This window comes from Euprymna scolopes, chromosome 25, assembly GCF_053919585.1.
Source record: "Euprymna scolopes isolate OS-2025 chromosome 25, ASM5391958v1, whole genome shotgun sequence".
Lineage (NCBI taxonomy): Eukaryota > Metazoa > Mollusca > Cephalopoda > Sepiida > Sepiolidae > Euprymna > Euprymna scolopes.
This window is the reverse complement of record NC_136506.1, coordinates 108,336,355-108,360,427: the sequence shown is the minus strand read 5'-3', so window position 1 is coordinate 108,360,427 and position 24,073 is coordinate 108,336,355. Positions and strand designations below refer to the sequence as shown.

Below are 24,073 nucleotides of genomic sequence, written 5' to 3'. Positions count from 1 at the left end.
TGAAGCTTTTTTAACATTATAATTGGGATGCCATCAGGACCAGTTGCTTTACTGGAATCTAGGTTCTTGATTAGCTTGGCGACCTCATGCACGGATATTTGTATGTTACCTAGCTTGTTCTGTGTTATAGGAGGAAATATGGGGAGTTGATGGCCTTCGTCGCATAGGGTAGAATTAGCTGCAAAGTTCTTTGCAAATAGTTTGGCCTTGCCGGACGAGATGACCTCTGGTCCATTGATAATGGTTGGGATAGAACGCACACTTCTGTTCAGGATCCTATTTGTTATTTGCCAAAACTGGTGGGAACCAAGCCGCTGATCAGCTACCTTGGATTTAACAGACTGGGCATATAGCTCTCTTGCATTTTTTATTACTCTTTTACAGTGGTTGCTGGCAGTCCTGAAAGCAGCTTTAGTCTCAGTACATCTATTACGTTGGTAGCTATGGAAAAAGTGATTTCTGTGCGCGATAGCAGCAGCACATTCTGGGGAGAACCATGGCTGGCTGTTAGGTTTTTGTTGAAATTGTCTAAGAAGGATCTAATTGTATTTAGTATATGTCCAGTTCTATCATATGATTTAATTTTCATTAGCAGCCCTTCGTGCCAGACTTTATTAAAGCCCTTGGATATGTCAAGGGCTACAGACCTAACTTCACCCTCCTTATCCAGTACGTAGTATATGCGTTCAGAGATGACTGTTAAAATATCTGCTGTAGAACGACATTGCTTAAATCCATACTGTTTGTCAGAGAGAAGATTTGCTTTTGCAAGGTGGTAGACTAGTGATTGATTAATTAAGTTCTCAAAGATTTTAGCGAAGAGGGGGAGGAGACTGATAGGGCAATAATTGGCTTAGTCCTTTCACCAGAATCCTTGTACACTGATACCACAGAGGTCATCTTCCAGCTATTAGGAAGCACGATTCAGCAAGGCATTTATTGTAGAGCTTGGGGCTAGCTTAGCTGAGCATTTCTTAATTAGTATAGCAGGGATGAGATCAGGCCCACACACTTTGGAAGTGTCTTAAGTTTTTATGATATTGCAGACATGAGAAGGGGTGATTTTGTTAATGTGGGTAAAGTCTGTCTTGTATTTATCCAAAATCCTTTCATGTATATTACTAATTTATCAATACTATCTGACAGTGATGGAATTGTTAATGGAATTTACAATCTCTTTTGCAGTCCAACTAATATTTGGAACAAGTAAACTTCAATCATGAATGTCCAAGAGTCTTTCATTTATCAATATACAATAATATGCTCCAAATGTGTACCAAAAAAAAAACATTTATTTCAGTAATTTCCGACAGTGAACTTTACCGTGTTTCAAAATACCACTCATGCATCGAACATGTCTGTTGAGATGCCCTTTCTCGCACATGTCATTTGTTGTCATTTGCCTTTCCACTTTTTCGACCATGCGGTGCATTTTCTCTTTTACTGCCCATGAGTCAAAACACGTCCGATCGCGTCCTTTGCTCAACTACGTGCTTTTTTTTTAATTTTCTTTTTTCTCTACTTCTTCCTGTGATGTCAGCGCATGCACACTTGCTTAATTTTTTTTTTTTTTTTAATATATTTTTACCCCAAACAAGGCACAGTACCACTTTGATGTAGGGGGCTACTATCGGGGTCATAAGCTACAGGGATACTATGTAGGGAGTTGGGAAGCAAGATGTCTGTTAACATTACACTTGAACTTCCACATGTCAGTACAGTTGGGGAAGCAGGGACCTGGAAGGGAACACCAAAGTTTAGCAGTCCTGGGGAAGAAACTATTAGAGTAGAAGGCTTTCTTACATCTAGAGATCTCTACTGTGTAGGGGTGGGATTTTGTTGTTTATCGAGGGTATTTACATCGAAGGGGTACAAGGGCTTGTAGTTTGTCGGAACATCCACCATTAAAATACTTGTAAAGCATTTCGTCGATGGGACAGAGGTTGAAGCTTAGATGACAGTTCAGGACCTATCAGGTTAGGACTTTCTTTTGAACCCTGTCCAGGAGCAAGAGACGTAGAAAATGCATCAGCCAAAATGTGACAAGAATACTTCATACATGGACGAATGGTTGCCTTGTAGAGGTACAGGGTACAGTAACTTTCTAGCACAGTAAAAAGAGCCCACCTTCTTCGCAGCAGCTTTGGCAATGTTCTCGATGTATCTGTCCCAACTCATATTCTCTGTGAACATTAAGCCGAGGAGTTTGAACGAAGTACTTTCAAGTAATGTTTAGCCATAGTTATTAATGGTTGAGAAGGTTTCTTGTAATTATTAAAGGAAATGAGCTTAGTCTTGGCAGCATTGAACATTATCATTTTTGACCCCATTCCATTATACATGAGAGGTTTTCCTCTTTGGTTTCTGCCATAGCCTTAGATATGTGTTCATTTGTTTTCCTCTCATGCCTGTTATAGAGCATGGTGTCGTCAGCAAATATACCATCTCAGAGTATTTTATCAGGGAGGTCATTTATGAATATTAGGAATAATAAAGGTCCAAGAATCGACCCCTGAGGTACACCCACATTTATATCATATTTTTTAGATGTATGACCAACGAGAACAACCTGGATTCTTCTCTTATTTAAGAAGGATTTAATTATGTTAAGTATTCATCTAGTAACACCATAGGATCTGATTTTCTTGAGAAGACCATCATGCCATACCCTGTTAAAAGCCTTTGATATATCTAGGTTACTGCCCTCCCCTTCCCTGCCTTATCCAGTGCATGGTATATACATACAGAAATTACAGAATATCTGCAGTAGAACAGGCTTGCCTAAATCCATATTGATGATCAGACAAATTTAGCAACTGTAAGGTGGTGGACTAGAGCTTGATTATGGACTCATGTTTTAGCGAAAAGACTGCTGCTAATATTTTCATTAGTTAGCTATCATAGGGGTGCTGATTTCATTCATTGACGCTCTGATACAACAAGAATATGTCGCTTCGTTACACCACAAAATTGGGTTGCCTCCTAGGAGGACTGAAAAATTCCCTTCTAAACTGACAAAAATTTAACTTTTTCACAAACATCTAAAAATATACAAATTATTTTTTTTCTTTAAATCTAACAAGTCATGATTAATATTTGTTTGCATTATTCAAGTAGATATAGACCGCTTCATACCCTCTAAAAAAATTCTATCAAAAACCTAACAGCCAGCCGTGGTTCTCTCCAGAATGTGCTACTGCCATTGCACACAAATCACAATTTCCATTGCTTCCAATACTATGATTAAAGCTGTCTTCAGGATTGCCAGCAACCACTGTAAAAAAGTAATAAAGAATGTGAGAGAGTTGTATGCTCAGTCTGTCAAGTTCAAAGTAGCTGAGCAGTGGCTTGTTCCCACTAATTTTGGCAAATAACAAACATGGTCTTGAATAGAAGTGTGTGTTCTATCTCTAACATCAGCAATGGATCTGAGGTAATCTTGTCAGCATCAGACAAGGCCAAACTTTTTGCAGCTAATTCTACTCTATGCAATCAGGGCCGTCTGCGTCTGAAAATAGGCTATGCAACACACAAATATCTGTGTGTGATGTTCCTATGCTATTAAAAAACCTTGATTCCAATAAAGCAACTGGCCCTGATGGCATTCCTATTACAGTGCTGAAAAAGCTTCAACCAGAACTAACTCCCATATTACAAAGCTGTTTAAACATTGTCTTAAGGAGAATTGCTTTCCAACACCCTGGAAAACCTCATCAGTATGCCCTGTATTTTAGAATTCTGGTGATCGATCATCTTCCTCTCAGTACAGATCAATTAATCTCCTGTGTGTCATGAGTAAGTTGCTGGAATTTGTTAAATAGAGAAGTAGTCAACCACCTCAACAAAAATAACCTCCTCAGTGACATGCAATATGGTTTCCATTCTGCTAGATCTACAGCAGATGTGCAAACAATTATATTGCATAGGATTAGAGAATCTTTCGACAGAAGTTTCCTTTCTAGGGCAATTACTCTTGACATATCAAAGGTCTTTGATAGGATATGACATAAAGGTCTTCTTCACAAAATCTCCACTTACGGTAAAGCTGGAAATGTCTTTTCAATTATTAAATCATTTCTCTCTGATAAGTTCATAAGAATAGTGGTTGATGAGCAGAAATCGGAAGCTCACAGTATAATTGCTGCATCCCTCAAGGGTCCATCCTGGGCCCAATTCTCTTCCTGATCTTCATTAATGATCTTCTAAATCGCATCCTAAGATCATTTATAGACATTTATGCTGATGACACTACCATCTATGGAAAAACTTCAAAGGCCATAAACAAGCAAGTTCTCTCTGATTTTCTCTCCTCTGATCTTGATCACATCGTGAAATGGGGAAAGAGGTGGCTGGTTAATTTTAATGCATCAAAAACCAAACTTGTATCTTTACATCATCAACATTCTGATCCTCATCTGGCATTAATTGAAATGAATGGCTCTCGTCTTGGGGAGGCTCCATGTTTTGACAAGCTTTTAGGTTTGATCTGAGATGGAACACATACATCAAATCTGTTGCCAAAGCTGCTGAAAAAATGGTGGGATCATTCTACCGCTTTAGTAGATATTTTACTGCTGATGCAATTCTCTATCTGGATAAGATTCCAAGGATTGAGTACTGTTGCCACATCTGGACAGGAGCTGATAAAAGCAGCTTATTCTGCCTTGACAGATTTCAAAATAGACTTCCTAGCCTAGTGGGGGATGCTCTTTTCTCTTCCCTCACACCTCTTTCCCACAGAAGAGACGTTGCGAGCTTGTCTTTGCTTTATCGTTATTTTCATGGCACATGCTCATCAGAGTTCCAATCTATAGTCTCCTCTGGCCTGACTTTCCAGAAAGACACTCATCTAGCTGATACCATCAATAATCTCGCCCACTCTTTATCTGAACCTAAACATAGATTCCATGAACAAAGCTTCTTTCTTAGAACTACACGCCTGTGAAATTGTCTTCCATTTTCCTGCTTTCCAACTGACTACAATATGGTTGTCTAGTCCAACATGAACAAGTTCTTAAGTAATCCAATTTACCAAATTTCTACTATTAATAATTTCTACTACTAATAATTGCTATGACATTTTCCCATTGACTACTGTACACTCATTAACACTTATCCCTGAGTAGCCTTCGGGACTTGATAAGTGGTGACTCCTTTGTAAAAAAAAAATAAAATAAAATAAAGTAGCAGTGATCACAGGGGAAATAACTTGTGTTTTGTCTCATAAAGTAATTGTAAGGGAAGACAACTCGTGTATTGATTATAATGTCTCAGTCCCTCACAGCAACCAATAATGCCTCCCTTATACTTATTCACTTTCACTCTTATCTCAGGTTAATATCACTGGTGTTGGCTGATATGGTGTCACCAATTTTTCGTCATATTCTTAAGATGCCAATGTTAATGAAGTTTCCACTCTATTGAAGAAAATTGATTGTGTCGAATCATCTCTGTTGACCAGACTACCTCACTCATATTGTGTTAATTAATCAGAAGTTAGGCAAGCAAGGTATCAATAACTTAAACAAATATTCTTAATTAAAAAAAAATTAAGAATATATATTTCCGTGAGACTTGAAGTTATAATAATAAAAAGTCTTTCGCTGGTTAAGAGATTAATACCTGAGTATGAGTTCCAACTTTTACTCACAAAGTTTACTGCACAGTCATTTGTTAAGGTTTTTTGATGGACGAATTGAAAAGCACTTCTCTGATTGGAAAAAAGCAATTTCCTTGAAGCAACAACATCAGTTTACTTTAAATGTAAACTCCAAATCTGAACTTTCAAACTGAATAAATTCACTCTTGTCACCTTGTATTATATGGTAAGGTAACTTGGCATTGTCTGCACAAATTTTACCTACTTTCCTTAGTAAGCAATTTAATTGGTTACTTATCAGAATCTGCTCCACAGGGGGTTTGGTTTTCTCCTCTCAGTCATTATCTCTTAGTGGCTCACTCACAACCTATGCCATGCTCCATTGTGAATGTATCTTTACACAGAACTTCTAATATCTGACATGTCAACTCTATTTTTTCAGGTTGTTTATGTAATCGTTTGAATAAAATGTAGAATCTCATTTTATTTTTAGAAGTATTAGCTTAGGGTCCATGGTGTAGAGATCAGTTTGTAGAGTTGATATGGTTGACTATCTTGAAGATAATAAAATGTGTGTTCAAAACGAGACAAATACTGAGTTACAATATATACAAAGAATATATTTTGTTTAACGAGCAAGATAAAAAACAACAAGAAAGTATGTGTGAGTGTATACGTATAAGCATGCTTTAACTAGAACTGTTTGTTGTATGTTTAGTGTGTGTATATGTATGAACAAGAAAAGTTTTGATAAGTTCATTGTGGATACGTGTGTATCTAGAGTTCGTACAAGTTCGTTAATGTAGTTGTAGACGTGTCTTCTTATCTTGAACAAAGAATGTACCTTTGTTTTATCTTAAAACGAACGTATCGCCTGTCAAGGCGAATGGAAGGTACATCTGACTACATCGGCTGTTCAGATAAAGGAGATTGTGAAACAGGAAGTAGAGACGCCACCTGTCGGGCAAATCAACAAGGGAAAATAACTGGTGCATTATTGAGTAATTTTCCTATAAGTATGTGTACGACATACCTTTTTTTTTTCTTTATTTTTTTATTTTATTTTATTACATTTTCACCCCAAACAAGGCACATTGCCACTTTGGTGTAGGGGGCTACTATCAGGGGCAACAGCTACTGGGGTACTATGTTGGGATTTGGGCAGCAAGATGTCGGTTCACATTACACTTGAACTTCTGCAGTGGCCCGGAATGGAATTCCAGAGTTTAGCGGTTCTTGGGAAGAAACTACTGGAGTAGAAAGATCTTTTACATCTAGGGATCTGTACTGTGTGGGGGTGGGATTTAGCTGCCTGTCGGGTTTGTCGAGGGTGTCTACATCGTGGGGGCACAAGTGTCTGCAGTTCGTCAGAGCATTCACCATTAAAATACTTGTAGAACAGGCAGAGGGATGCAACATTACATCGATGGGACAGAGGCTGAAGCTTAGATGCCAGTTCAGGGCCTATCAGATTTTCAACTCTCTTTTGAACCTTGTCTAGGAGCGAGAGACTAGTAGTAGATGCACCAGCCCAAATGTGACAGTAATACTCCATACATGGGCGAATGGTGGCCTTATAGAGGTACAGGATACTTTCGGGTGTTAGTAGTTTTCTAGCATGGTAGAGAGAGCCTACCTCCTTGCCAGTGGCTCTGGCATCGCTTTCAATGTAATTGTTCCAACTCATGTTTCCTGTGAACTTTACGCCAAGCAGTTTGAAAGATGTACTCTCAGATAAAGAGTCACTGGCCATTGCTATTGGTAGCAGAGAAGGTTTCTTGTAATTAATGAAGGAAACCAGTTTAGTCTTGGCAGCATTGAATGTGACCATCCATTTTTGTCCCCATTCCTCTACAGATTAGAGGTCATCCTCGAGTGTTTTTGCCATTTCTTTAGATATATGTTCATTTGTTTTCCTGTCATTCCTGTTATAGAGTGTAGTGTCATCAGCATATATACCCATCTCAGAGGCAATTTTGTCAGGGAGGTCATTAATGAATATTAGGAACAATAGAGGTCCAAGGAGACCCTCATGCCATACCCTATCAAAAGTCTTAGATATATCTAGAGCTACCGCTCTACCCTCCCCCGCTTTGTCCACTGAATGGTATATGCGTTCAGAGATTACAGTGAGGATGTCTGCTGTGGAATGGACTTGTCTAAATCCATATTGTTTGTCAGTCAGAAGTTTAGCATCTGTAAGGTGATGGACTAGAGCATGGTTAATTAAGGTCTCAAATATTTTGGCGAAAAGTGGAAGGAGGCTAATGGGGCGATAATTAGATGGGTCAGTTCTTTCACCAGAATTCACGTATCAATCTAAAAAGTATGTCTATAATGGTTTCAATAATACCATGCATTTCTTGGGAATGTGGGCAATAGCATATCTATATTCTAATAGTATTTTTTGTGTGCTTTGGGGCTAAGTATTGAATTTTCACTCAAATTTTGGTGGATGGGCTGTTGCAAGAAACATTCTTTTTTTTCTTTTTCCTTTTCTCTTTTCACTTTTTTCCTTTTTTATTTATACTGGAGATATTTTTTAATGTTTTATTTTTTTTAAATGTTCATTACAGGTGATCACCATGCACCGAGCCATTTGTTACATTGTTTACTTAGAAAAGATGATCACAAAGGTGTGTAAGGAGCTAAACTTGGATGCTTCCAACGTACTCCTTGCTTCAAATATTAGCCATGAGGGTAAGAAAAGACAACAATAACAAAAATTCTTTTATTCTCACATTTCAGCTGAATGTAGCCTGCAACTTTCTTTAATTGCATTTTACTCAAACTCAAGAATTTTTATATCAAATTTGGGAATCTGTACAAAATTTCGAATGGAAACCATTTATTTAATACACAGCTTGTTCTCATTCCATCAAAGATGACCAGGTAAAATTTGTAAGTAATTCACAATTGTATTTTTAATATAATTCATAGAATTGATTTCAAAGTTCCATAATGAATAATAATGGTTGTTTTGGTTGTTCAAAGTTTTGCCACTAAATAAATATAGAGTTCTGTTTGAAATTCCATAGAGAACCCTGTTCAAGCCTCTATGAAGAGTTTTTTTCCCATCCGGGCCATTTTAGGTCATTTTTGAAAGCAGGATCATATGGTTTGTGATACCATTTTTCTGGGTCAAAATTTAATGAGGAATTCAAAAGACTGTCTAAAATACCAAATATGGCCTAGTTTTGGAGATATGATAGCTTTTTCAAAGTGTGGTGTAATATCTCTGAATTGGAGACTGGTTTCCCGAACACGATAATAGCTTCACCCTTTTCACTAGAAGTCCAAAATTGAACTTTAAAATATTTTGCTTCTTCATTTCAATGACCTATTTTTAATGCTTCTGAAAGATTTTGGGAATATAAGGGCTTCAGCCGCTTCTAGTAAGATAGACAAATCATTGGAATATTTTCTAACATCAGAAATAATTAAAACGAATATTTCAAGAAATTAGAAACTTATAAAGTGATAAACTGTTTAGGTTAGTTAAGTCAGAAATAACACAAATCATTGCAAACAAAAGAAGTCATTTTACAAAGAAAAATCGTTTTAATTAAGCACTGTACGACAATCTCATCCCTAAGGCAATGTTATACTATTGCATGATATACTTGGATTTGGAAGCCAGAGCAGCATCACTTAAATTTTTACCAACCTCTTAGATTTGATGCACAGGTTTCTGGTTGTAATTGTCCTCACCAACCCATTTCACTATCAGTTTATCTCTCTGCCTGGAGAAGCGATGAGTTAAGTGTGGAGGGAAGGTTGTTCTGGGGTTAGGTTGCATGTTATTTTCTCAAAATTTTTGTTCTGTAACCTCTGACCTTATCGAACTCTGGGAATCTTTTATGAAATTTCAAACTGAATATTCTATTTAATCCATGCTGGAAGATAGAATATAATTAAAAATTACTACTATTTTTACAAAATAAATTAATCTATATATATTTTAAAATATTAAGAACTTATGTGAATGTACATTTCTGTGTGTTCACTGTAGAGGCTGTTATCGTCTGCTTGTTGTGCTGGTTCAAATCATTGCACACTTCTGACACGGGTCGCAATTTCAGTTGCATGATCACATCCAGTGCTGCAACAGAAGGATTCTCTCTCCAAACAAAATTATAACTCCAGTTTAAAACAAGTAACAAAGTTTTATTTTGAGGCACGTTATGAAGATACTCATTTTCTTCTACTTAACAACAGACTTGCAAATCAGGACAATCTCTTAGCTTGGAGCCGAGGAGCCAATCTCTCTCTCTCTCTCTCTCTCTCTCTCTCTCTCTCTCTGATAGGCATACAAACATCTACTGACTGAGATGCTCAGAAAACCAACTGATTCCTTTCTCATCTGCTGGAATATATGATATATCGTATATAGATATTTGGATATTTTTTCTTTAGCCCCCCCCCCCTCGTCCACAAGTATCTATTTGAAAATAATGGCCAACCTTATCTATGAATATACAAAAATATTTCTGTTTAAAGGGTCCATATCTTGACAACCATTAAATTTGGAAGACTCTGAGTTGATTATAACCACAGAAGGGAACCCAGTATCTGTAAAACCATTACATTTTTCCAAATAGGCAAAACGAATTGTGGGTTGTTAAAACTTCAGATATATTTCCAATTTTTTACATGGTTTCTCTTCACTTGGTCTCTTGCAGCAAGCCTGTTATTCACATGCATTGCAGACATATAACCCACTAAACATGCTGCCTAGTGCTTGCTTATACTTGAAACGTAAAACTTTGACCAAAATGACTCGCTAAGTATTGAAGATTTCTCCAAAGCATTCGCTCCATACATGGAGGAAAAATGGCTAGCATATTAAAAGCATATGGCATTCTAAATGAAGTTATTAATGCTATCATGATGCTATATGAGCACACTCGAGCAATGGTCAGGTCCCCAGATGGGGACACTGAATTTTTCAACATCCGCACTGGGGTTCTACAAGGAGATACTTTTGCCCCTTTTCTTTTTAATGCCTGTCTTGACTTTGTACTTTGCACCTCTGTTGATATACACAACATGCTAGGCTTCACCCTAAATGAATCCAGAAACAGACGTCATCAATCAGCACACATAACTGATGCAGATTACGCAGACGATATTGCTTTGTTCGCGAACAATACTGCTGATGCGCAAACACTGTTACGTAAGCTAGAAAAGTCTGGAAATGACACTGGTCCACATAAATGCGGATTAGACAAAGTTTATGAGTTTAAATGTGAAAGGAGAGATCAGGGCTTTTGTTGGATCAACACTGAAAGAAGTCGCTGAGTTTACGTATCTGGGCAGCAACATAGTTTCCACAGAGAGAGATATCAGAATTCGCATCTCAAAAGCATGAACCGCATGGCTACATTCAGTATAGACTTCGGGACTGGCTGACAACCTGAAAAGGCAGTTCTTCAGGGCAGTGGTAGAGTCTGTCCTTGTTTACGGTGCTACAACCTGGACACTCACCAAAAGATTGGAAAGAAAACTAGATGGCACATACACCCGTATGCTAAGTACAATATTAAATATATCTTGGCAAAATCATCCCACGAAGCAGCAACTTTATGGCAACCTACCTGCCATATCTAATACAATCAGAGAAAGACGCCTACGATTTGCCGGTCATCGTCTGAGGAGCAAGCATGAATTGGTGAGTGATGTATTGCTATGGACTCCACGACATGGACGTGCAAGCAGAGGACAACCTAGATCCACGTACATCCAACAAATAGCACACGACGCCAACTGTGAACCTGAAGATCTAAGGCAACTGGTGGAAGACAGGAAACTCTGGAAAGGAAGAGTCACATTGGTCCGGGCAAGGAGCCTGTGATGATGATGATGATGTATTGAAATTACAGGACTAAAAATGTAGGATATGCTGTAAAACCAAACTTCAGTCAATTCAGATTGTTTTGAAATTTTCACTTGAAAGTTCTCAGTACTATTATTTTTATTTTTAATATTTACACTTGATATATTCCTGACATGCTTCAGGAACTTGTTTACTCTCTCTCTCTCTCTCTCTCTCTCTCTCTCTCTCTCTCTCTCTCTCTCTCTCTCTGTAAAGAAATCCTGATATTTAATTAGGTTCATCATATTCAACTCAATATTTGTTTTACATGCTGGCATGTGTTATACAGGTTTTAGAAACTGCTTTCCAAACTAACCTATCTCTGGCCAGGTTTTTATTTATACTTTTTTCTCTCAAATCCATCTTATAACTTCCTCCAGTATTTCCTTGTTAATCCAAGCACTTTCATCCATTCCTTCAGTGTGATCAAACCAAACTAAAAAAAATGCTGGTATCTATATTTGTTATATATTATATTTTATTATAGATATAACAAAAACCTTGTGGGGTCAAAATGGTAATGATTTTAAAACTGCTACTAATCCATGCAGGAAATTTCCAACCTTAGCAAAGGTAAGAAAAATTGTTATTTCATTGCAGCCTTTTTTTTTTTTTTTTTATGTGAACTAAATCACATATTAATGAATTTGAGGGCAAGTCAGATAAATGTATAAATGAACATCCATATTCCTTTAATTTAAAATGAACCCCAACCCTACTATATGTGCAATATAAAGGTAGACTAGACACCCAAGCCTTGATTAGGAAACTAGTCAAGAAGGAAAACGCCAAAATAACGCCAGTTCATCTCCATTTAATTCTGCTTTGCTTCCAATCAACTTGAATTTCTTCCTTCTTAACTTAAGCAAAAGTGCAGCTGATGATTATATAACCTTTGTTTCACTACATTGTGTTGCCATCCATTCAGAAAGGATAGAAAAGATGTTGTATGAAGATGTAATAATATTTTTGTTACCATCTTCAATAAAGCAATTCCAGTAAAGATGAAAACAATACACTTAAAAACAAAACAATTGACTACTGTACACTCATGAACCCTTATCCTTGAGTTGCCTCTGTGTGTTGATAAGTGGTGACTCCCATTTTAAAAAAAAAAATGCATTTGTAAAAACCAAACAGTACTTCCCTCTAAAAGCATACACAGAAGTTGCTACCAAGAGAGACGGATATCAATTGACAAATTGAAGCAATGCACATGATTGACAGACAACAAAACAGTTTCAAACCAATCAAAATGTTTGCTACTTGGTTTTTAACAGTCAATAATGCTTAATGAAAAACTAATTCTATTTTCCACTAGACACAAATTTTATTCTAGCAGTAACAGCTCAGCTTTTGCACTCAACCAGCAACACAACAAATGACTACATCACCTTTGCAAACAGCAATGAAGACAGTATTATAATGAACTAACAGGACCCGTTAACCGGCGTTGCCCCGTGGAAGCATGCCCCACCCTCGTAAAAAGTTTAAGTACGGCTGTTGTTGGTAATGCCCAACACCCAACCTCCTCATGTCAATAATGGCTTTTGGAATGGACACTCCCAACATCCTCATGCTAAGAATGGCTTTTGGAATGCACATCCCCAACCTAGCCCTGTTAAGAACGGATGTCGGAATAGACGCTCCATTTTGTGAGGGGCGGGTTGTCAAAGTATCTACCCCAAATTTAATCTTGATAATCGTTGTCATGTTTCCCACATGCATGGTCATCTGATTCTAGTTTTGTTTCTGTAATCAAGCCCTCGGATATTTGTGAATGCAAGCCTCAAGAGAGGAGGCGAATTGGTTTTGTTTAAGCCTGGTTTAATCATAATTTTTGATTGAACTGCCATTTTATTTAATTTAAGAGTTTCAGGTTTAGGATGAGAGGTGGTGGACAAAGTGGTTGTGCAGAATACCAAACATGCAACACAAGTAGACCATCAGCCGACTCCTCATCTACAGGATTGTGACTATATTTAGTTTAACATCTGTTTTGCATGCTAGCATATGTTGGACAGTTTTTAGAAATTGACTTCCAAACTAACCTATCTTTGGCCAGGTCGTTATTCAAATTAATATGAAATGTGGCAGATTTTCTTTGGAAGTCATTTCCTTTGTTCAAGCAAGATTTTTTATAGGCAGAATGCCCTTCTTGACACCAACCCAGTGAGGTGATGTTATTGAGACACTTTCTAGGTAATTCCCTACTTAGGAATACTTCACTTCAATACTTTAATATTAACTAAAAATTGTCTTTCTTCTCCGATAAAAATAATTCCCATTCTCAGTTAAATATCTTTAAATAAATAAAACTAATATGCTTCTTGTTTATTTATGAAAAGTGGTGATAATTTATATCTTTTTAAAACAATAAATATTGTTTTTTTTTTCTTACAGTAAAAAAATACTTGTCAGCTAAATACTTTCTTTTAAACAAATAAAATGAATATTTTAACTTTTTTTTTTTTTTTTTTTTTTTTTTGTTACAATCTAATTCTTTCTGATGGAGGATGTTCACATGAAGAACATTTTAATAAAATAATTACAGAGATTAAGAGAGAGGCCTTTGTTTTAGGCTATCACATTGTTTGCCTGGTTCATCCCCATTGGAATTTTGAATTAAGCACCTATTTATTTCTATTTATCTGAAGATCTGTCAGAAAAGCGACTCTAACTCCAGATTAGGTTATGTGTTCAAATGCTGGATCATCAAAGTTTATAGAGGGAAACGCAATGTGAGAAAAAAATGATAAAGTTCATTCACACAAAAACAAATAAAATTTATTAATAGACAACAAATTCATACTGTTCAGTTTCAGCCAGAAATTATGTGTCTTATATTCTGTTTATTTATTTATTTTTGATAACATCTATATGAATAAATGCAAAGGATATTTTCATTTCTAAATTCTAAATCAATAATACCAACATTAATATTTTGAAATACCATGCATATATATATATTACTGAAGAGAATCATTAGAATACTTAATTTGCATAACAACTTTAAAACTGTTTATTAGTGTTACTTATTTCTAATTTTATTGTTCTATGTTTCTCATGTATATATGAAAGTTTTTTTTTCAATATTAACAGTAATTAAAATTATTTACTAAAAATAAATGGACAAATTACTAAAATCTTAAAATATTTGCTGATTAATTTTCAAAGGCAGAAATTTAAATTAACTAGAAAGATATACTGATCAGACTTAAGCAACATTTAAGAAAGGTGAGAAAGTGACTGACTGTTCTCTCTCTTTCTTTCTTTCTCTCTTTCTTTCTTTTTCTCTCTCTTTCTTTCTTTCTTTCTCTCTCTTTCTTTCTCTCTCTCTCTCTTTCTTTCTCTCTCTCTCCATTAGTGATGCCATATAGAAAAAGAAAAAGGGTAACTAACCACTTGCTCTCTTCCTTTCTCCTCTTCCTTTTCATTTCTTTACTATTTTATTTAAAAGATAAATGAGGTAGTAAACATTGCGAAACAATAGCGAACTAGCAAAGCCAACTTGTATTTCATAATACAGTTTTAAAATATTTTTATTATTGCATATATTTTAAAAAAACATTTTATAATGCAGTTTTTAGGTTTTATTACATATGTATTTGTAAAAATATTTTACAACACAGTAAGTCTTTATTGTTGCATATATATATGTATATATATATTATATATTTAAGCATTTTTTCTAAAGCACTAGTTGTCCCTACTTATCAGTATTAGGCAATGCATTAATATCAAGTAGTGAATTTTCCCCAAGAGGTTTATGTGAGATATAAAAAATGAGACTTTAAGATATTCAGTCTGATCTACTATGGTATGAGCTACAGCTGATGTGAAAAAAGCCAAACCTTAATGTTATCTGCTACTGCTTCTATTATTTTTGTTGATCATTAAAAAAGAAATGTCACTCTTGTAAAATAATTCCAAGTAGGATAATTCTTTATTTCACAGAAATTGAATAGAGCAACCTGTTTTATTAAGAAGATGGGCCAACTTTCCATAAATAAAACTAAAGAATCAGTCGAAAAACAATATTAAAAAAAAACGAACAAAAAAAAAAAAAAAACAGCGAAAAAAAAGTTTTTTGTAGGTGCATGTGTTGGGGGGGGGGGGATTAGATCCAAATTTTAAAAAATCGGAAAAACAAAAAAAAACAGTGAACATGATGTAAAAAGAAGAAAAAGTAAAATAAAAAAAACTTGTTAAAAAAATGGGAAAAAATTTTTTTTTAAGTTTGGGTAGGTAGGTAGGATTGAACCCGGAAAGTTGAGGCAAAAAACTTGATAACTTACCACTCGCCCATGAAAGGAAAGTAATTGAAAACAATATTAATTTAACGTTTATAAACTGGCAGGTGCGTGGCGAATTTAGTTAGGTCAAAGAAAATTAAATTTCGCACTTAATTTTAACTGCAGGGTAATTCTTTTGGGTTTGTTTTTTACTCAACTTTGTCTGGTTTTGTTTCCCCAATGTGTTGGTGAAAACCAGCTACCCTCCAAATGAAAGCAATTGTCTGATATGACGGTTTCACCGACATTGACCAAGCGTCCATTGCTTTCTGGACGCTTCCTGCCTGTAGGACGAGAACTGCACCTTAGTTTCACATCAGTTTCGCTTTTATACGAAAAAGCCGAATCAACACGAGTGAAGCCGAAATAGCAAGAATTGTGTAAAAGTCAACGTAAATAACTCTAGACGCGACGTGCATTCACAAATCCTAGATATTATTATCTAGGGGAGTATATAAAATATATATATATATATATATATATATATATATATATATATATATATATATATAAGATTACTTTATAATACATTTCTTTTATAATTACTATTTTATGACATTTTTGAAGTCTTTTTTGTATTATATTATTTTATAAAGAATTTTATAACATTTTTGTAGCACGTCTTATAACATTTTATAATAGTTTATAATTGTATTTTTTAAGATTTTTATCTCATATTTCCATTATTTTTTAATCTAAAAAAATACCAACAATTATGATTGATTGTGTATTGTCACTATTTTTGTTTTGTTTTTGGTTTTTGCAGTCTTCCCCTCAGGAGTTTACTCATAAAAAGTGTAAAAATCCTAATAAAATCTCTTCAAAAATGATGAATATGATTAACAATCCTGTTATACCTTTAAAAGAAAATTCCATTTCTGATGTGGAGCATTTTCCAGGAATGTATTTATCTAAAGATGAAAGTTATTTGCATGAACCAGTAACGTGTTACCTTGACAGCATGAATCCTGAATCTGGTAAGTAATGTTGCCTTAAGAACTTCAACCAAAAAGGTTTCTGAACCAGGAAATTATTCAAGCAGGGATTGAGATCTCCACTTTTTTAGTGAAATTCAGATAATGCAAAATTCCACTTTCTTTTTTTTTCAATTTTACAATTCTGTTTAAATTTTCTTTTATTTCTCAACTGATTTCAGACGAATTGTTATTGCTTTATGTCTTTATTGTTTCATCATTTGGCTCAATTTTATTTTCTTTTGCTTTTATTGTTTTTCTCTCTTCTTTTCGCATCAAGTTTGCCTTCATATGATTTATGAGTTTGGTAGGGGAAGTAGAAGACTTTGTTTCATTAAAAAATTATTTCTGTACCACCACTACCCCTGCCTCCCAATATACATATTGGATTCTTTCTTTTGCAAACAGTCATGTTTTTTCTTGTTTATTTCTTGAACTAAGCATATTTTTTACCGTTTTAAACTTTTAATAAACAAAAACAATTTTTGATGAAGACTAAATTTAGATTTGGGCTTCTGTTTTCACCAATGTTATTCTGACAACAATTCGGCTAATATGACGTCCTAACTTCTTCATGTGCATCTTGTCAAACCCGGAAATGGCCTAGAGCATAATGGATATAAGCGCTAAGTTATGATCAGTTCTAAGTGAATCTTTTGGAGGTTGAAGGTTCAAACCTAAGTAAGAATACAATTACGAATTACTCAAGTCATAGCTGATGGAACAAGAATAAGCTACCCTGTTGATTAAATAAAGGGTTTCATAGAAAATTCCGTACAAATTAAATATTGGGAGAACAACATCCAAGGTGAGAACACTTAATATGAATGATGTAAATAATACAAATCATCCATTTTCATCTAAAAAATATAATTCTAAAAAACACTTTAAGCATTCATTTTGTACAAAACACTAATTTTAATAAAATTTAACAAATTTAAAAACAAAAAATAAAAAAAGTTGAATCATATCAGTCTATACTTTCAATATAAAATAAAAAATATTACAATTAACAAAAAAAAAATTGGATACTTTTTTTTTTTTTTCAGTTGAATATGCGGAAACACTATGCAAAAACTTAACATTTAGAGTGGATGATCAGTCATGAATTTAATGTAAAATGATACCCATTTCTGGATCATTCTAACATGATAGGAGAATTAACCATGTTTTATTTCTATAGGAAATAAAATCTGCATTTTTCATCTATTTTTTTAGGTGATTATGTGTTTTATTTCTACTCATGCTTAGGGTTTGAGGTAAGATTAAGCAAAGTTTTTTTAAGAGGGTTGGACTGAGGATTATTAATGTTACAGTAATTATTGTCTTTTTTTCCCCCCTAACTTTTCAGCCTCTCCATCTCCCTCCACCCTCCAATAAAAAGCGCACAAAATGTATTTCCCACAATGAAAAATTTTTTGGTTCCCTGCTAGAGTGACCCAGAAATAGAATGATTATTTACCATTAAATTTCACACATGATTTAAGATATTTTCACCATTAGCCTCACTTATTCCTGTTCCAGATCTTAAAGCAATCACTGTCAAATGTGCACTAAAAGAATGCATTCATATTTTTTCCAGTTTAAACCAGTAAACTTTTATTATTGGAACACTATTCTTTGTACAAAAGGCATTTCTACTTCATATGTATTTACTATGATCTTGAGAAAAATATCAATGCACATGATAGTAATTAAACAAGGGCTTGTATTAACAATATTCGTATGATTAAAGTATGACAGTTTAAATAAGAGTTTGTATGATGTACATGTTGAGGCCAGTTGATTTTTTACTTATTTTTAAAATCTACATTGCAAAGCGTTTGGTGTAATAAAAACACACACCAATACCAAAGTGATAAGTGGTTATAATATTGGAAAGACTCCAGAAAGAAGCAAGTTCTCCAACTCAGTTTGTGTGAAGAGAGTTGGGAGTAACTCATTTTGTTGTGATACTTGTCCCATCGCCGAAATGTTGCATCCCTGCACCTGTTTTACAAGTATTTTAATGGAATGTGCTCTGATAAATTCATTGCACTTGTGTCCCTAGGCATACATAATCCCGACAAACCTGCTTAGCAACAAAATCACACCCCTTCATTGTTGAGGTCCCTAAATGCTAGGAGGCTTTCTATAATAGTTTCTTCCCTCAAACAACTAGACTTTGGAATTCTCTTCCTGCTGCCTGCTTCCCTGACTGTACTGATATGTAGAAGTTTAAATGTAATGTAAACTAACATCTTGTTCATCTTCCCTAAGCATGGTCTCAAATAGTAGCCCCTTAGATTCCAGTGACGATGTGCCTTTTTGGGGGTAAACGTGAATAAAAAGATAAAAAATAAAATTTTAAATAACCAATTTGCATACCACAAGTGTAAGATGATAGTCAGATGAGAATTCAGATGTGGAGAAAGGTAGATTTGGATGGCAAAGTTGTTGAGTTTGAGATAGCATTGGAGCTCTGTGATGAGCTGATGCTAGTGTGATAGCAAGACGTGGGAGTGGCTGAAGTAATTTAAAGGAACTTCTACAATTACTAACCAGCATAACATTACCACTGGCAACCAAAAGAAGAGTCTGTGTGCATACAGTGTGATGCTGTATGGAAGTGAAACCTGACAAAGTGATGACCTCAGAGGAAGAGAAAATCTGGAAATCATAGGGAGATATGTACAGAACAGGAGACTTTGCTGTGTTGGTCACATTAAAAAAAATGGATGAAAGTGCTTAGGTTAATAGGTATAGAACAATTAAGTACATCAGCAGGAAAGGCCAAGGAAAACATGAAAATGATAAGGATAGATTTGACATAAGAATCTGACCAGAGATAAGTTAGTTTAAAAGTCAATTTCTAAAAGCCATCCAACAAATGTCAATATGTAAACTGGTGTTAACCCAAATATTGTTTTCTATCAAAGATCCTAAAAATCTTGTATGTACTGAATTTAAAAGTGTAAATTTCTTTTTTAGTGTTTGAAAAACATAATTATCTCTCTTTTGATTGGTCTTAAAATAATGATCCAATTGTTAAATTAAAAATGATTGATGCTATGATGAGGAATATTTCAGTGATGATAGATGTTTTTACTATAAATAATTCCGAGGATGATGATTTTACGTCTGTATTTTATGCTTACAGGAACATGTAATTCACTCTTTGATAATGCCAGCAGGCTACAGACCTTTGATAAAAATGATGTAAGTTGACTTAGTATTTATTATTTATCAAATCTATATTTTTAATTTCAAAGTTAATATACAGCATCTTCAAAAAGTCATCTTCATCTATTTAATGTCACTTTTTCCCTTGTTCAGAAGTCAAATGTTTTCTTATTACACAAGTTCACTCTCCAGTTCTCACAGTTCAGTGAATCAGTAGTTTTCAAATTTCTGCCTTGTCTTTTACCATCACTTGCTTTCAAGTTTGTCTTATCTGGCCACTCTTCCTGTGATTTTGGATATTCTTGCTTCTGCAACAGTTTATCCAGAAGGATGAACATTCAATATAATTATTATACCAGCATAATTCATCCTTACAATGACCTCCATGCTGGGCAAGTGTTGTGCTTTCATTTTCCTGCATCTTGCATTAGCTTTACCACCATCTTGATGCATACAACAAAAAAGCACATTAGAATAGTTAATCCTATGCCAAAGTATAAATCCATTATAAAAATGACCGCTTGCAAGAGAAAGTTTTTGACATAAACCTACTAATCAAACAATTTTTCTTTTGTACAAGAAGTTTTTAAAGACAATTTTTGTCATTAGACTTGCTGTGTACAAACACTTCTTGATCAAACTTTCCTGGCCATTGGGTAGGGCATAGTGACTCTTATCGATGGCCTTGGCATTGGACTTGACACTTGTTTTTTTTTTTTGTTTGTTTTTTTAGGGTTTCTTAAACAAAACTGAAAAAACACAATCAATTAAAATCATTTATGGAAGAAGGCAGTTTAAGACTTAACTTTGGAAATTTTGAAAAATATGATAGAATCATTTGTGAGTCATTTGCAGAAATGTATGGAAAGTATGTAACATTAGGTTAAAATAAAATGAATATTTTTAAATATATATTGTCCACTGTGCATAAGTTTTGTTATTACAAGAAATGCAATTTTGATGTTATTAAAATTTTAAAATAGATGACTTTTTGATGACTCTGAATGTCCATCCTTGGATTGGTTCATACTGTGAATTATTATTTGATGCATATATTTGTTTACATTTTAGCAAACGGACAATAACAGTATAATTTTGTTTTTAAAAAAGATTGTTCAAATCTTTAAAGCCACTGCTTAATGTTGGAACTCATAAATATTAGATGCCCTATCTTACATATATTTCTCCTGTTAAGGGAGGGTTAATGTCTCACAAGTCAAAATTAAATAAAATATGTGAACCTTAGTAAACTTACCTTGTGTTTCACATGTTCAATACTAGCCTCTGTAATTGTTACTGTGACAGTCCATGATCATCTCCATGAATGAATTCTTGCTGGAATTAAAGTTGGAAACAACAACACCAAGAAAAAAAATACATTAAAGACAAGACTTTTTATTGGGTTTTTGTTATTGCTTTCTCGTCTGTTAGCAGCTGGAGCACATTTCAGCTACAGATCTTTGGGGCCCTTAGTTATCTAATTTATCTTTAATGTTAAAACATTCTCTACACATGTTTTTCTTCTCACAACCTTCCACCCAGCTGCCTAACCCTCTCTCTCTCTCTCTCTCTCTCTCTCTCTCTCTCTCTCTCTCTCTTTTAAACCATGTGACATCACATCCATTTCCAGTTTACAGCAGGGTCAAGATCACATTGAATTCATTAGCTAACTCAATGATCCTTGTTCCCTTGTGTGTACATGTCCATATCGTCTTGTGAATCTAAATCTCAAGATGAATACTAATAAACTATTACTTACTATTTAACAACTATACAATAAACAAAGAATGGTAGCCAGAACATTTTAAACATCCAAAGAAAATTAAAGGAAAAATTAATTACAAAACAATTTTAAAAGATTTTTGTGGGTACATAATTTTAATAAGCGTTTGAATAATACTGGTTGCAATGCCATTATTATCAATTTTCAAGGTATTCTTTTTTTCTTCTATTTCCTTTTTTCTTAGTTTTAACTTATATTACTAAAGAAGAAAAAAAGAGTCACAATGAAGGGAAACCATAAAAATTTCAGAAATATTTTTTTTTGTCTTCTTTACTATCGACTCGTGTTTAAATATATTTTTTAAAAGGGGGAGAACTAGGGAAAGCAGAGAAATAAATTAACTTAAAGAAAATCTACTGAGACATATTTCACAGTAATCATCAGCAACAAGGGGAAATGTCAATTAAAAACGTGCTCAAAAAACTAAATAATTATTGAGGATGAGTAAAATAAAAAAACATTGGGGGAATGTAGAAAAAAAAAAAAGAAGGGAAAAGAAAATTTTCAACACATACTCATAAGTTCCAAGCTATGAGTATACACCTTTTGTTTTCACAGAGACGTTTGGTGCAAATTTATAGCAACAATCTCAATTTTTAAATAGGTCGTTAAACATGTTCTGTGCAAAATAGAGAGAGCTTTGACTATTTACTCTTCAGTGCAGACTTGGCACTGCAATAAATGCTCCCCAATGGCCAACTTATAAGCATGCAAACATCCGGAGTTGGCCATTTTCTGTGCCTATGTATTGGAGGATGTGTTGAAAAATTCTAACGTCTACATGCTAAATAGCATGCCTCATGTAATCAGCTTCACACTGACTATTAAAGCATCATATTAAGTGGAGGAGATACCATCTTTCTGAAAGGAGGGAAAAACGCTTCTCATCCCAAGCACCATTCAAACCTTAGTTGCAAAGAAACAATGTGAAAACTCCTGACTTTTAACACCAACCCATGGGAGATTAACATACACAGAACATTTTTGAGATCCCAAAAAGGTTCCACCTTTAAAAGCAATTGAAGTTTAGTTTCATATGAAACACTTATTTTTTCATATGATGATATTAATTATATTCCATTTTCTTTTTGTATGCTCCTTCTAATAAACTAAATCTAAGGAAAAGATTAGCACTCTTACTTTATATTAATTTTAAATTGCCTCTGTAATAACCTTTGCAAGAATAATTATCTCCAGAAAAAAAAAAAAAACTGAAGCAAATTAAACTTATTGTAAAGCAAATACTGCAGGGATAAAAAGGAAAAAAAATGCTAATCAGAATCTAAGTTTGTCAGATACACTGTTATTGAGGTCTAACACGAAACATTCCACACAATAATCTTTTATGAAGCGATGCTCTTTGTGTAAAAAAATTGAGCTTAGGTATTTGGACAATGTCAAAACATTGTTAATTCAGTGCCCGCATAGCAGCAGTCATATAGTGCAACAGTTAGAAGCTCCAACTGTAGTGTGGGCAATCGGATTTTGATCCTGGCTTGAGGTAGTTGCTTGTCTAGCCACACTGATGAGTTGCGAAACAGTACTGTATATGGATGACTATAATGCTCTCTATCTTAGGTTGAGCATTTAGGAAGTGATATACAAATTACCATTAGCATATAAAGAAATGCTCTTTGTGTAAACAAATTGAGCTTAGGTATTTGGACAATGCCAAAACATTGTTAATTCGCTGCCCGCATAGCAGCAGCCGTATAACTCAACGGTTAGAAGCTCTGACTGCCGTTTGGGTGATCAGGTTTTGATCCTGGCTTGAGGTAGTTGCTTGTCTAGCCCCACTGATGAGCTGTGAAACAGTACTGTATGTGGATGACATATATATATATATATATATATATATATATATATATATATATATAATCAAATTTTAGTCATTCAATGAATTTCAAAATTTATGACGTGAAATGTTTGAATTTCAAGTCAAAAGATTTTTATTATTCTATGTAAGACAAAGAATACATTTGAAATATTATAACTCCTTATCCTATAGGATTTCGATGTCTACCATCTCCTTCAGAGGAGAAAATATTAACAAATAGTTATAATGGTTTACACCTTATTTGCTAAAGTCAGTAAGACATGGAAAATCGCAATTAAAAGTTGTTTAAGTATTTAAATGTCATAGAATAAGGGAAGTTAATGAAAAGGATATAAAAATTTACATCCAAATTGCATGGTAAAATCCGAAGTGAATGTCTTTGATAGCAGTGTGGTAAAATGATCCAAACTGTATTTTGAGTAATCCACATCACAATGTTGGTCCGAAGTAGGCATTTTCCTGGAGCAATTTTCTTTTTTTATATAATGGGTTCGGTAAAAAAAATTTTTTTATATAGGTCCAGCGGATCTGTTTATTAATAAACATAT

At 34.4% G+C, this 24,073-nt stretch overlaps 1 protein-coding gene across 2 annotated transcripts in view; it reads left to right on the top strand.

The window, feature by feature from the left end:
• Positions 1-24,073, top strand: part of LOC145247571 (uncharacterized) — a 50,927-nt gene that overhangs the window by 14,472 nt on the left and 12,382 nt on the right. For both annotated transcript variants that reach the window (XM_080109418.1, XM_080109417.1), the window contains exons 4-7: positions 8,176-8,299; positions 11,962-12,047; positions 16,536-16,746; positions 19,883-19,941. In XM_080109418.1, the coding sequence (XP_079965544.1) occupies positions 8,176-8,299; positions 11,962-12,047; positions 16,536-16,746; positions 19,883-19,941 (480 nt within the window). The remainder of the gene's footprint in view (positions 1-8,175; positions 8,300-11,961; positions 12,048-16,535; positions 16,747-19,882; positions 19,942-24,073) is intronic.